Raw genomic sequence first — 15,212 nt, forward strand, 5'->3', positions numbered from 1 at the left:
TTTTTTTTTTTTTTTTTTGAGACGGAGTCTCGCTCTGTCGCCCAGGCCGGAGTGCAGTGGCCGGATCTCAGCTCACTGCAAGCTCCGCCTCCCGGGTTCACGCCATTCTCCGGCCTCAGCCTCCCGAGTAGCTGGGACTACAGGCGCCCGCCATCTCGCCCGGCTATTTTTTGTATTTCTTAGTAGAGACGGGGTTTCACTGTGTTCGCCAGGATGGTCTCGATCTCCTGACCTCGTGATCCGCCCATCTCGGCCTCCCAAAGTGCTGGGATTACAGGCTTGAGCCACCGCGCCCGGCCAGTTTCCATATTTTCATAAGTAATTAGGAAGAACATGTGTACATGGGAGTGAGTGCTCCAACTGGTGAAGATAAACTAGAGGGAGACCTTGAAAGTTTGAGAAGGTAGGCAGAAAAGTGGTAGAAGATTTGTTGTTGTTGTTGTTGTTTGTTTTGAGATGGAGTTTCGCTCTGTCACCCAGGCTGGAGTGCAGTGGCTCAATCTCAGCTCATTGCAACCTTTGCCGGCTTCAAGCGATTCTCCTGCCTCAGCCTCCTGAGTAGCTGGGATTACAGGCATGCACCACTACACCAGGCTAATTTTTGTATTTTTAGTAGCGATAGGGTTTCACCATTTTGGCCATGCTGGTCTCAAACCCTTGACCTCAGGTGATCCGCCTGCCTTGGTCTCTCAAAGTGCTGGGATTAGAGGCGTGAGCCACAGCACCTGACCTAGAAGATTTTTAATTTGGGCAAGTACGAGGGATTTGCATTTGGAAAGAAGTGCTCTAAATCAGTGGTTTCCAATAGAAAATAAATGACCATCGGGTTCACCGGTAGAGATTTTACAGATTCCTGGGCTCCACCCTTAGCGGTTCTGGTTCAGTATCTGGGGTCCAGAAACCTGAATGTTAAGATGGTCATGCAGGTCTGAAGATCACTGATCTCAACAGGAGGAGGAAGGGTTCTATGGTGAACTTGTTATGGTTGATAAATATCCGACTCTTAACTTAAGGTCCTCCATCTTCTCAAAGGTATAAGTGGGGATCCACTGGCTACCTTACTTTGCAAAAAAAAAAAATTTTTTTTTTTAACAAATAAAAGTGAAGAAGAGACAGAAAAGCACAGAAAAGAAAAGGAGAATCAAGCAGAAAATCAATACCCCAAAGTAACTGCTTGTTAATAGTTGAGTCTGGCTGGGAACAGTGGCGCACACCTGTAATCCTAGCACTTTGGGAAGCTGAGGCAGGAGGATGGCTTGAGCTCAGGAGTTCAAGCCCAGCCTGGGCAACACAGCGAGACCTTGTCTCAAAAAAAGAAAAGAAAAAAATATCGTTTGGTGTACTAGCCTCTGGTATTACTTCTGTGCACATATTGTTTTACAGAATTGAGACTGCTTTTAGGATTAGCTCAAGATAGCAGGCTAGGCACCCCCATCAGTCTCCTTTCCCACACAAATCTCTTAAAAAGACAAAAAAAGAAAATTAAATAGAATGAATCCACAATAGTGCTGGAAAACAAGCAGGCCAGAAATGAGGAATTCTTGGAAAGTTGATGAAGATATGATGATATTGACTAGAGGAAAGGAAATGGCAAACCAAGGCATTCTCACAGAAGCATCGAGAAGGGAAGGGCAGACCCAGGGAAATTCCAGGCTTGGGCTGCACCAGTGTAGGGGATGGGAGGGTACGAACTCAAAAACTGCTTCAGCACGAGGGGACCAGCTGCTGCCCACTTTCAGATACCCTGTGATGCAGGCAGCACAGTGCCTCTCCCAGGGGAACATTCTGTCATTGTATTCCAAAGAAAGGGAACTCTCCATAAAGGTCAAAGTTTTTTGTTTTGTTAGAGACAGGTCTCACTCTGATGCCCAGTGGCAATCATAGCTCACTGCAACCTCGAGCTCCTGTGTTCAATTGATCCTCCCACCTCAGCCTCCCAAGTAGCTGTGACCACAGGTGCACGCCACCACACCCAGCTAATTTTTTCTTAGAAACAGGGTCTCCTATGTCGCCAGGACTTGTTTCAAAGTTCTGGCCTCAAGCAATCCTGTCTCAGCCTCCCAAAGTACTGGGACTGTGGGGAGTGAGCCACCGCGCCTGGCCACAGGTCAAAGTTTTTCAAAAAGTTCATGAATGACATTCAATTACACAAAAACCTCCCATTCAGGAAAGTGGATCTCAGAGGAGAAAAAGCACACAATTGCTGGGGACAGCATGCTGGCCACCTCTCTCTACTAAACCACCCATTCCTTCCTTCATAAAACAACTGGGGGCCATCTGTCACATGTGGAAACCACCAGCATGAATGAGAGGGGACAAGGAAAATAAGTCAGCTGACTCTAGAGGAAATGAATTGTTTAATGAAGGGAGGAGGTAATTCTCAGGAGGATTCAGAGGCTATTGGCAGCTGCTATGTAAAAGGAACAACGAGAGATAAGGAGGATTTCTGGGGATTTAAAAAAATGTGATTAACAAAATAAAAAATTCCAGGTGAAACAATATTAATAGACAAAATATAATTCAGGCTAAAAGTCTAAAGCTAGATATTGATCGATCCACCAAGAAGAGATCAGCCATGAGCTTTAATGCACGAAATAAAAGCAAAATTCTTATACATGCAAAGGAGAATGGGCAAATCCAAATCATACTGGGGGATTTTAATCAATCTCTTTTAGAAATTGACAAACTCAATGGAAAAGAATAAAGTATGAAGGGTTTTTTTATGTTTGTTTGTTTTTGTGACAGGGTCTCACTCTGTTTTCCAGGCCGGAGTGCAGTGGCAAGATCTTGGCTCACTGCAGCCTCTGTCGCCTCCTGGGCTCACGTGATCCTCCCACCTCAGCCTCTCAAGTAGCCGGGACCACGGGCACATGCCACCACCCCCGGCTATTTTTTTATTTTTATTTTTTGTAGAGACGGGCTTTTGCCATGTTGCCCAGGCTGGTGTCGAATTACTGAGCTCAAGGAATCTGCCCACCTTGGCCTCTCAAAGGGTTGGGATTATAGGTGTGAGCCACCGTGCCTGGCCTGAAGGATTTTAACATATGTATTTTATATATATATGCCAACAAAGAGAGAAGAGGGAATGTACAACCTTTTCTAATGCCATAGCATATTTATAAGTATTGAATATGTATTAGGGCACAAAAAATACTGTTCATATTTTCTGAGATCATAATATAATTAAATTCGGATGGGCAATAAAAAATTTTGAAAAGAGGGTAACAAAGAGATTTTATATATATTTACATATAGATGATATATATTATAGATAATTATACTAAAAATATATTTAATCTATATGTGTATATATAGAAATATATATGTATACACATATAAATATATATGTATAAATATATACATATATATATTTTTAGAGACAGGTTCTCACTTTGTCACCCAGTCTGAAGTGCAGTGATCATAGCTCACTATAGACTCGACCTCCTGGGCTCAAGGGATCCTCCTGCCTCAGCCTCTAGAGTAGCTGGGACTACAGATATATGTCATTACACCCAGAGAATATATATATTTTTGTAGATATAGGGTATTGCCATGTTGTCCAGGCTGGTCTTGAACTCCTGGCCCCAGGTGATCCTCCCACCTTGGCCTCTCAAAGCACTGGGGTTAATGGCATGAGCCATCATGCCTAGCCATCAAATATTTTTTAAAAACCATAAATCAGCCAGGTGCGGTGGCTCACACCTGTAATCCCAGCACTTTGGGAGGCCGAGGCGGGCGGCTCATGAAGTCATGGGTTTGAGACCAGCCTGACCAACACGGTGAAACTCCGTCTCTACTAAAAATACAAAAATTATCCGGGTGAGGTGGCACCTGCCTGTAATCCCAGCTACTCAGGAGGCTGAGGCAGGAGAATCGCTTGAACCTGAGTGGTGGAGGTTGCAGTGAGCCGAGATCGTGCCACTGCACTCCAGCCTGGGTGACAGAGTGATACTTCGTCTCAAAAAAAAAAAAAACACCAAACCATAAATCAACAATAAATGTGTATAATTGATGGAACATTTCAGGCAGATTAATAGAACAGAAGTGAAAGTCCAAAAACAGACTGATAAGGATAGTGTATGCCAAAGAAAGCATTTTAAATTAGTAAGGAAAGGATAGAATGATTGTGGATTAACGGGATAAACGTTTTTAAAAAGACCTTAGAATCCCATCTAATACCATACACCAAAATATATTCCATATGAATTTAAGTATAGCTACCAGGTATTAAGTGCCTACTGTATACTGGATAGTCTATGACACACATAAGTGTTTAAAACCTCATTTAGTTTTCACTGTTCTTTGAGGAGTATACATTGCTATTTCTGTTTTCTGGATGGAAAAACAGATTTTTAGAAATGAAGGAAACTGGTTGGGTGCGGTGGCTCACGCCTATAATCCCAGCACTTTGGGAGGCTGAGGCAGATGGATCACAAGTCAGGAGTTCGAGACCAGCCTGTCCAATATGGTGAAACTCTGTCTCTACTAAAAATACAAAAATTAGCCGTGCATGGTGGTGGGCACCTGTAATCTCAGCTACTCGGGAGGCTGAGGCAGGAGAATCGCTTGAACCCAGGAGGTGGAGCTTGCAGTGAGCCAAGATCGTGCCACTGACTCCAGCCTGGGCAATAGAGCGAGACTCCGTCTCAAAAAAAAAAAAAAAAAAAAGCAGTGAAGGAACCTGCCAGAATCATACAGCTAATAGTTGGTAGAATCAGGAATGAAATCTAGAACCATAAGACAGCAAAACCCATGTTTCTAACCACTACGATATATGAAAGGAGAATATAATGATACTAGACAAAAATAATTATGGATGTCTGAGTGAGCATTGGAGTTTCTAAGCATGGCACCAAATGCGAAAGCAGTATAGGAAAATACTGACAGATTTGATTGTAAGTAATGTTAAAATTCCACTACATCAAAAATATATACATAAAATGTAAAGTAAATAAAATGGGAAAAGTAAAAAAGTATCTGTAAAATATTTGACAAAGAATTACTCTGTTTTTCTTTTTTTTTTTTTGAGATGGAGTCTCGCTCTGTTGCCCAGGCTGGAGTGCAGTAGGGCCATCTCAGCTCACTGCAAGCTCCGCCTCCTGGGTTCAAGAGATTCTCCCACTTCAGCCTCCCAAGTAGCTGTGACCACTGGTGTGCGCCACCACGCCCAGCTAATTTTTGTATTTTTAGTAGAGACGGGGTTTCATCATGGTGACCAGGCTGTTCTCAAACTCCTGACCTCAAGCGATTCACCCACTTCAGCCTTCCAAAGTGCTGGGATTACAGGAGTGAGCCACTGTGCCCAGCCAAGAATTCCTAATGACAAACATTAAAAAGCATAGAAATTCCTGGAACTGGAAAGGGCATGGAGAAAGAGGACCCTCATAAGGTGGTGGTGAAATTGCTAACGTGTAGAACTTTCCTGAAGCACAATTTGACAGTATACATTAAGAACCTGAAGACTCTGCGTTCCTTTCATCAGCAGTTACACATTTAGGAAGTTTTTCTAAGTAATTAATTATGGATGTACTCAAAAAAGGAGACTGATCAAATCATAATAGACACATTTAATACAAACAGCCCTCAAAAAAATTGACGTAACACTGTAAGATGAGAAAAGGATTAAAAAGCATAGGGTTTGGAAAGAAAGAAATCAAACTACTAATATTTTTCACAGTTGAAATTATTTTGTATTTTGGCAAAAATACAGAGAAAACATATAGTCAGTTGGATTTCTACATCTTAGCAACAAAGAGTTAAAATTAGAATTTAAAATACTGTTTCAATAGCAAACAACAACAAATAAAAGAACCAAGGGATAAATGACTTTTATGAATAAAACCGCAAAACTATACTGAAAGACATTAAAGAAGACACAAACAAAAGTAGAGATATTCCATGTTTATCAAAGAAAAAGTCAATATCGCAAAGATGTCAATTCTCCCAGAATATTCTATAGATTAAATGCAATTCCAATAAAAATCCCAACAAGTAGATTCTTAAGTGTACAGTCAAGGACTCTTTACAAAAGTAGGGAAGGAGGCTTACATCATCACATATCAAAAGTTATAAAAGCTGCAGGCATTAAGACAGAATGGTATTAGGTTAGGGAAAGACAACGAAAGACCAATCGAACAGAATAGAGAGCCCTGAAACCGGGGCCTGTTGAGGCATGTTCCAAAGGAGAGGTGGCTGTGCGGATCAACAGGGAAATATCCCAAACACTGGCATATTTCATATTCATAAGGGGGAAAAAAATAAAGCTTACTTCACATCACATATTAAGAACCACTTCACATTTAAGTCCAAATCCATTTCACATTAAGTCCTAAATACAAAGCTAGAAACTTTACAAGAAAATAGGAAGAATAGCATAATGATACCAGGTTAAGAGAAGGATTTCTTAAACAAGACAACAAGATACAAATTGCAATCCAAAAAGAAGATGGGGCCGGGCTCAGTGGTTCATGCCTGTAATTCCAGCACTTTGAGGGGACGAGGCGGGCGGATCGCTTGAGGTCAGGAGTTCGAGACCAGCCTGGCCAACATGGTGAAACCCCACCTCTAACAAAAATGCAAAAATTAGCTGGGTGTGGTGGCACACGCCTGTAATCCCAGCTACTGGGGAGGCTGAGGCAGGAGAATCACTTGAACCCGGGAGGCAGAGGTTGCAGTGAACTAAGATCACGCTACTGCACTTCAGCCTGGGCAATAGAGCGAGACTCAGTCTTCAAAAAAAAAAAAGACATCATAAAGAAAAAGACAAACTACAAATTGGGAAAAGATATTTCCAACACACAACTGTTGAAAGATTAAATTAATATGCCAAAGATATAAAGGTATTTAAAAAAAATATATAAATACTCTAAAAGAGAAATGAGCAAAAGACATAGATATTTGGCTAGGCAAAGTGGCTCACGCTTGTAATCCCAGCACTTTGGGATGCTGAGGTGGGAGGATTGCTTGACGCCAAAAGTTTGAGACCAGCCTGGGCAACATAATGAGACCCCATCTCTACAAAAAAATGAAGACATTAATATTTCACAGAATGGAAAACACAAATGGTCATTTAATATTTAAAAGAGCATATAAAATGCCTAACTTCATTAAGTCATGAAAATGAAAATGCAAACTAAAGCTACAATATCATTTTATTCCCATCAGACTGGCAAATTTGAAAAGCCAATCAATACGAATGTTGTCAAGGATGTATAACATTAGACATGACTGGTTTGACACTAAATTGGCATTATTTAGTACAGTGGAAAATGTGTTCACCACGAGCCCACCAGCCCACCAGCCCAGCTCTTCCACTCCTAGGCAAGATCCCAGAGAACTCTTCCACATGAGCCACGAGACATTTACAAGAATGTTCATGCAGGCCGGGCGCGGTGGCTCACGCCTGTAATCCCAGCACTTTGGGAGGCCGAGGCGGGCGGATCACGAGGTCAGGAGATCGAGACCATCCTGGCTAACACGATGAAACCCCATCTCTACTAAACATACAAAAAAAAAATTATCCAGGCATGGTGGCAGACACCTGTAGTCCCAGCTACTCGGGAGGCTGAGGCAGGAGAATGGCGTGAACCCGGGAGGCAGAGCTTGCAGTGAGCAGAGATCATGCCACTGCACTCCAGCCTGGGCAACAGAGCGAGACTCTTGTCTCAAAAAAAAAAAAAAAAAAAAAAAAAAAAGAAGAAGGTTCATGCAGCATCATTTGCAGAAAACAATAAAGGACCCGAATGTCCATTGACAGAATGGCTAAATTGTGGTATGTCCATATGACAGAATACCTTGTAGTGTGAAAAGAATAAACTAAAGCCAAATATATCAATAAGGATGCATCTCACTAAGGATGTAAGAGGAAAAAGCAAGTCACAGAAGAATAGAGATTCTATTTCTACAGAGTCAAACACTTCCTCAGAGTTCATAAATATATACAACATATTGTTTAGAAAAACTGGCTGGGCGCAGTGGCTTATGCCTGTAATCCAGGACTTTGGGAGGTCAAGGAGGGTGGACTGCTTGAGATCAAGAGTTTGAGACCAGCCTGGCCAACATGGTGAAACCCTGCCTCTACTTAAAAATACAAAAATTAGCTGGGCGTGGTGGTGCGCACCTGTAATCCCAGCTACATGGGAGGTTGAGGCATGAGAAACGCTTGAACCAGAGAGGTGGAGGTTGCAGTGAGTCTAGATCACGCCACTGCACTCCAGCCTGGGAGACAGAGTCAGACTCTGTCTCAAGAAAAAAAACAAAAAACATCTAAACATATGGTAAAAGCTCAAAGCAAAAAACCCCAAAACACAACACAACGAAACGCAAAAGGAATGGTCAGGGTGGGTGTGGGGAGCTGAAGGTGGCATGACGAGAAGATAGGGTGGGTGAGGGGCTCAGGAGGGCTCCAGTGTGTGAGGAATGTTCTGTTTGTTAGCTGGACGGTGGGCACAGGGATGTCTGGGTTTGTGTGTGATGTGTGTGTTTTAAAAATTCTCTGAAGTGTACCTATGTTAGGTATTAATTTATATGTATTAAGATAGCTAACTGAGGGAAAATTTTTAAAAAGTGTGATTGAGAAATAGGATTAAATATTAAAATAAGGCATGTTATAAAACTATGAACAGATACTAAAAATTGCATTTATATGCAGATAAAAGACTAGAAACAATATTTTTAATTGTTTGTCTTTGGATGATAGGGTTACAGGTGATTTTTCTTTTCAGTCTGCATTTTTAATATTTCCCAAAAGGAACAAATTTGAAATAATAGGAAAAGCATAAAGTTTATTATATACAGAAAAAAGAGAGTGTCTGGATAAACTATTAATAGGTACATGAATAGTAGCTGTTTAATGCAAGACTGTGCCTGGAAGTGAATGCATTTTCAAAGAAATTATTTTTAGCTCAAGGGCATCACTTTGGGATGGTAGAAATTTAGACTTCTGACAAGTAGGTCTGAAGCTGTATTTCTGGGGAGGTGGTGATTGGTGGGTGTAAGATCTCTGGCCCCTTAACCGTGGGTCAGTCTTCTGGTAGCTTAATGTGGAAAAGAAAAGGTACTGCTAACTAGAAAGTTACTTCATTACTGGAGTTGGATAAATGATATTTATTAATAGGAATATGTATGCATTCTATGTTCCATTTTCCTCCGGTTTTTACATTTGTAATTCATGGCCCACATGAGTCATGCTAATATACACAAAGAGGGCTCAGATTCCAAGAATCAATTTCCAGATCAGTAAGCCAAGATCAGAGCATGGTAAACACCTATCATAAATGAAATGGTAGAATCCTGACATGGTGTTTAATGATGGCTTTACAAAGTATCACATTTCATAGCTGTGAAATATCCCCACGTCATCTCACAAAAAAGGAAAGATCAAAGAAAAGGGCAATTCAAAAAAGATCTTATTTCTCTCTCATGCATGAGAAAGAGCACATAAAATACAAGCAGCGGTTACCCCAGCGTGGCCCTTGAGAGAACTGAGGTAACTATGGTAACTGAGAACAGTCTTTTAGTTCGCAAGGTTCGAATTCTAGAACTGTTGGTTGGATTTGGGGTAAGTCCGGTAAGGGAGAGCTGCGAACTTCAAGTGCTGAATGGTTCATTCTCTAGGGAGATAGCAACCTTTTCCTAAAAAATCTTGGTTCTTCATTGCTGGAGAGAAGAACAAGCCCTGTGAAGCAGTCGGAGGTCCTTATACCCAGCAAACTTACCTTGAAGGTGTGGTATTCAAGGAAAAAAACACTTCGAGAATATGGAAGAAACTCATCAGGAACACCAGATTTTCTTTATAAATACATATGTTTTTAAGAGCAACAAAACAGAGACAATTTTCTCAAAATAAGCAACCACTAAAATGTCAACAAAGGACCCATTTATGACTTAAAATTCCCATGGCTTTCTAATGAAAGCAATGCTAATTTCGGCCTTGGGAAAGTGGAAAAAACATATAATTATGAAAAGTCCTCACCTTTCTTGCAATTTCTTGAGTTTCTCAGGGTCTGCCTTTATCTTACTGGTTTCCTTTTCATCTGTGAAACCAAAGGCTGCCATCCTGTTCCCATTCTCATTTTGATTTGGGAAATCAGACACTGCAAAGAAAGTAAATGGTATATTTTCTTGCAGGGACTCAGACACACGAAAATAGCCTTCTGAGTTTATTCTTGATGGAGAGGAGTTGGAAGAATCCACTAAGGACAAACTGCCCTGTGGATTTAGTAAGAGATCTGTATATAATGGAGCCTCCTGAGGTTGACTTGTTAAAGTAATATCTTCTGCTTCCCTGACAGCAAATTCGTGTGCACTGTTTACTGGGAAATAATTGTGGTTTTCGGCACTGGCAGATGGATTCCTATTTCTAATGGGAGACAGTGGTCGGCGAACATGAAACCTTGAGTTTCCCTCTGAGTCTGAGCTGTGAATTGAAGTCGATGACATTGACAAGTCTACCGGAATATCATCTCTCAGAGCAGAATGCATGAATGATACAGCAGAGTTATAGGATGAATTCACTGATGATCCTGGAGATGTTGGTCTGCCAGAAAGAAAGTAGTCAAGAGAATTTTGAGAACTGCTTAAATAGTCTTGCCAGTATCCTTCAGAATCATGGGTGCCAGGCCTATGCTCCACAGAAATACAGTCACTCCATGCATTTTCAGCATTGACACCATCCTCTTGTCTGGGCTTGTATTTGGTATCCCATGAAAGGGGGCTCTTTTTCGCATGTTCACTGCCACCTCTGTCTTTCTCTTTAGCAGATTCCCTATCAGGCAGCCTGGAGTCTTGGGACAACTTTTGCCCAGCAGAAGGCCATTCTGTTGCTGGCTCCATTGCATTGCTTATTCTCAATGAGCCATGTCTGGGCTCACTTCTTCTTGAAGAATGACCTCTGCAATTTTCAGCGTTTTCTTCAAAATTTTTATTTTTGGCCTGAGGAGTCGATGTCCTTCCAAATCTACTTCTTTTGTGATGGGAAGGAGAACGGGGTGAATGCATACCAACCCACAGACATTCTTCAGCCTGGGTTTCCTCTTCAGTGTCATCGCTTTCTCTTCCGCTGTTCAATGACAAAATGGAATAAAAGTCTTCATCTCGGAACCTAAATGATGCCCTTCTTGGCCCTCCTACGGTGGTGGGTGTGAGTGGTGGCCCCAAGAACTCACTCAATACTTGAGGACTATTTGTTCCTTGGAAGGCCTGGGGCAGGGCTGGATGCAGCTCACTCTGGGAAGGAGCACTCGGGTCTCCTTTTTTGCGTCTATCAGGGGGGTTCTCAATCACTGGCTGTGACGATGGGACCAAGTTTCTTCTCTCTCGAGTTGGCTTCTTCAGCTTAGTGTTACACATCAGGTCTCCTTGTTGAACTACTTGATCTGCATTGAGAAAAGACACATTTATTATTCCAGTAAAAGGGCCCATGGATGAAAGGCCTCTAGTACTAAGCACAAAATTGCCCTTTAAATGCAACAAACAAGACCTAGAGAAGAAAATAGGCATGGTCAAAATGGCTGGAGGTACAAGAGGAGCAGAGCCCAGCACGCTTCATTTTACTGCCCCACATTCTCTTTTGTACACCTGTGGTCCTAGGGAAATGGGGTGACCCTGAGGATACAGATTCTTTCAGCAGAAGGTCCCAGAAGACTGGCCCAACCCCAGCCAGTCAGGACTGACGATGGGCAAACCTCACGCTAAATACTGGCTTTTGTTCCATACGTGCTGAAAGGGAAAAGCAGCACTCTGGCAATGACTTCTACAACAACCACCAGTCCTTTCTCATCCAAATTCATTCAACGTACATTTATGACACCCTGCTTCCCACGCAGCTTTACAAGAACTTAAGAGAAGTACAATATGTCTTGGCAGATCAGGAGGAAGGCTATAGGAGCTGGCACTCAGGCACACTGGGGATTTTGGTCATGTTTACTATTTAGTGAAAATAAAAATTATAAATCTCTCATGAAATCATATCTTCTCTTTGTCACTAGCCCCAGGTCAATTATGTAACTTCTAGCTACCCTAGAATCCCTACTATAAATTCCTACACGGAATCACTAAACTGGTCAGAACCATGCTAACTGTCTCTCTCTCTCTCTGTCACACACACACACACACACTTAAGCCTCACAACCCTGTGAAATAGGTAACACAATCATACAACATTAAAACTGAGGGTACCAAGGCTTAGAGCAGTCACATAACTAGCCCAAGATCCTATTTCTAGTAAGTGATGGAATGAACATTTGAACCCACGCCTGCTCGATACTAGGGTTTGTGTTCTTAACTACTACCCTGTTAGCCCTTAAAAAGCTGCCAGGCCTTCCAATTTCCTTGTGAAAACGAAAATCCATTGAATTCGTCATAGTGTGTGTGTGCTGTTGAGGGTCTTTTACCCTCTCAATGTGAGAAGGAAGCTGACAGTACTTCTCTGATGTCACTTACCTTTATTCCCTCCTGACATCGGCCTCCCCCCAGCTTTGTTCTCCTCTCTGCTATTGTGTGGGATCTGATGAGATGCTGCTCTTTTTATCATTCCATTTCTAAAGCGATTCACCCTATAGAGTGGACGGGACTCCATGGGCCCTGGAAGGTCTGTGTTGATAACAGCTCGGGCTGGTGAAATGCAAATCCTCAGAGCATCGGGCACCGCCAAGGGCCAAGTCAGTGCTGGCTCACTTTAATTGAGGCTGCTCACAGGGTGGCACCAGTGTGAGTCTCTAATATCCCAGCACTTGGGCAGCTTCTTTTATTGTTAACTGCTTGGGACACTCAGCAACGCAGTATGAATCTTGACTCATCAGCTCTTCTAGAAATCAGCTAAGCTCTCCTCTCAGGCCTCTCCTGGGTTTTATAAACCCCAGTTAGAGATGCAGCAGCAATTCAAGGATGCTTTGAGCATCTGGCTGTGGAACTACAGCACTGGAGCTGGTGGCGAGGCCATCCCAGACTGGGCCGAACCCCATTTTGGGGAACAAATGCTTCTACGCAAGCAACTGAATTCTCCTGATCATTTTTTAAAATAGAAAAGGAGGCTGGGGGTGGTGGCTCACACCTGTAATCCCAGCGCTTTGAAAGGCCGAGGTAGGCAGATCTCTTAAGGTCAGGAGTTCAAGACCAGCTTGGACAACATGGTGAAACCCCATCTCTACTAAAACTACAAAAATCAGCCGGGCGTGGTGGTGGGCACCTGTAATCCCAGCTATTTGGGAGGCTGAGACAGGAGAATCGCTTGAACCCGGGAGGCAGAGGTTGCAGTGAGCCCAGATCGTACCACTGCACTCCAGCCTGGGCAACAGAGTGAGACTCCGTCTAAAAAATAAATAAATAAATAAATACATAAATCAATAAAATAGAAAAGGGATCTAGAGGAGTTGGCAGTGCGGGCTCTGGCTGGTGACTTTTTGTTTTGAATTTGGTGGAGGGCTTCAGAGGTGCGCTCACAGTGCTGGAACCGGAAACTTCCGGTCATTCCCTGAACACACATGACCCACCCCCGTGAGGGAAAACACCCAATGGGCAAAAGAATCAGCAAGGGCCGCTTTTGAAAAACAGAAACTGGAAGCTCAACGGGAGCCATTAAGCTCATCTCATAGAGGCCACCGAGTTGTCACGGGGTGATGCTGGCCTGAGGGGCAGGAGAAGTCCCAGGGTATGTGCGGTGCTGCGGCTCCTGCAGATTCCTGAAACAGGCAGGGGGAGCATCTTCACCCTTGCCTTGTCACCACAATGGTCTTCCTCTTTAAAAATTCAGTCAGAGCTTCTCTGCAGTGTGTGTGTGTGTGTGTGTGTGTGTGTGTGTGTGTTTTTCCCCTAAAGGTGGCAGACTGTGCCATTCTCAATTTATGCTATTTTAACCTTATTTTTTTTTTTTTTATGTCTATCAAATAGAGAGCAGATTTCAGGAGCTCTAGGGCTGGGAATAGACAGGCACATTGGTATGCCAGGGACGTGCTATTCATAGACCAGGCCCTGCAGATGCTGCAAATGCTTCTCTGAGGCCCTGGGCTCCAGCTGTGAGTGAAGTGCCTGCCATCTCCAGGAGTTCTAGGGCAACAGAATGAAACCAGAACAAGCATCTGTCTGCCCTGAGACTATGCTTTTGGTCTCGACTTCTTGGTGTGCTTGACCAATAGTTTCCTACATTCCAAGAGCCGTACACTTTTAACTTGGTTCGCTCTGGTTATAAAAGTGGTTTATGATCATTGGAGAAAATTTGGAAACTATTGAAGAGGATAAAGAAGAAAATAAAAATCCCCCATAATCCCAAACTCAGATGATCGTTGCTATTGTTCTGGAATTCAGGGGTAGGTTGCATACTCAAGACCCCAGGGCTGTTTTCATCCTGCAATTGTGCTTTGGCTCAGCCTCTTTTCTTCTTTCTTTCTTTTTTATTTATTTTAGAAAGAGGGTCTTGCTCTGTCACCCAGGCTGGAGTACAGTTGTAGGTTCAAACGATCCTCCTGCCTCACCCTCCTGAGTAGCTGGGACTACAGGTACATGCCACCACACCTAGCTAATTTTAAACTTTTTTTCTAGAGACGGAGTCTTGCTTTGTTGCCCAGGCTGGTCTCGAACCTCTGGCTTCAAGCAATCCTCCCACCTTGGCCTCCCAAAGTGCTGGGATTATAGGCATGACCCATCATGCCTGGCCATGGCTCAGTATTTGAACAATGAGTTTATTACCTTTAGGTGGAACATGTATATTGTAGCTTACCACAGGCTCCATAACCCGTTACGCATCTGTCCTGCTATATCCACCTGCTCCCTGAAGGCATTTGAATTTATAACCCAAGGTTCTCTTATCAAGAGATAGTTCTTGCTGGGTGCGGTAGTTCATGCCTGTAATCCCCGCACTTTGGGAGGCTGAGGCGGGCGGATCACCTGAGGTCAAGAGTTCAAGACCAGCCTGACCAACATAGAGAAACCCCGTCTCCACTAAAAATACAAAAATACAAAAAAAAAGGCCGGGCGTGGTGGCGCATGTCTGTAATTCCAGCTACTCGGGAGGCTGAGGCAGAAGAATCGCTTGAACCCGGGAGGTGGAGGTTGCAGTGAGTCGAGATGGTGCCACTGCACTCCAGCCTGGGTAACAGAGGAAGACTCTGCCTCAAAATAAACAAATACGATTAAAAAAATACAATAAAAAAATAAAACAAAGGGAATTGTGTTCATTGGTCATGACATAATGTGATACTCAGTGGTTTTCTAAGAGA

The 15,212-nt window shown here is 43.0% G+C and overlaps 1 protein-coding gene and 1 long non-coding RNA gene across 6 annotated transcripts in view; one reads left to right on the forward strand and one right to left on the reverse strand.

The window, feature by feature from the left end:
* The window catches only part of LOC112609446, a 33,416-nt gene extending 21,452 nt beyond the window's left edge, over positions 1–11,964 (forward strand). The window contains exon 3 of the long non-coding RNA XR_003116204.1: positions 10,129–11,964. This is a non-coding gene — a long non-coding RNA (uncharacterized LOC112609446). The remainder of the gene's footprint in view (positions 1–10,128) is intronic.
* The window catches only part of MARCH10 (membrane associated ring-CH-type finger 10), a 110,490-nt gene that overhangs the window by 26,324 nt on the left and 68,954 nt on the right, over positions 1–15,212 (reverse strand). For all 5 annotated transcript variants that reach the window (XM_025362208.1, XM_025362206.1, XM_025362207.1 and 2 more), the window contains one exon: positions 9,974–11,375. In XM_025362208.1, the coding sequence (XP_025217993.1) occupies positions 9,974–11,375 (1,402 nt within the window). The remainder of the gene's footprint in view (positions 1–9,973; positions 11,376–15,212) is intronic.

Source organism: Theropithecus gelada, chromosome 16, assembly GCF_003255815.1.
Source record: "Theropithecus gelada isolate Dixy chromosome 16, Tgel_1.0, whole genome shotgun sequence".
In the NCBI taxonomy this organism is placed as follows: domain Eukaryota; kingdom Metazoa; phylum Chordata; class Mammalia; order Primates; family Cercopithecidae; genus Theropithecus; species Theropithecus gelada.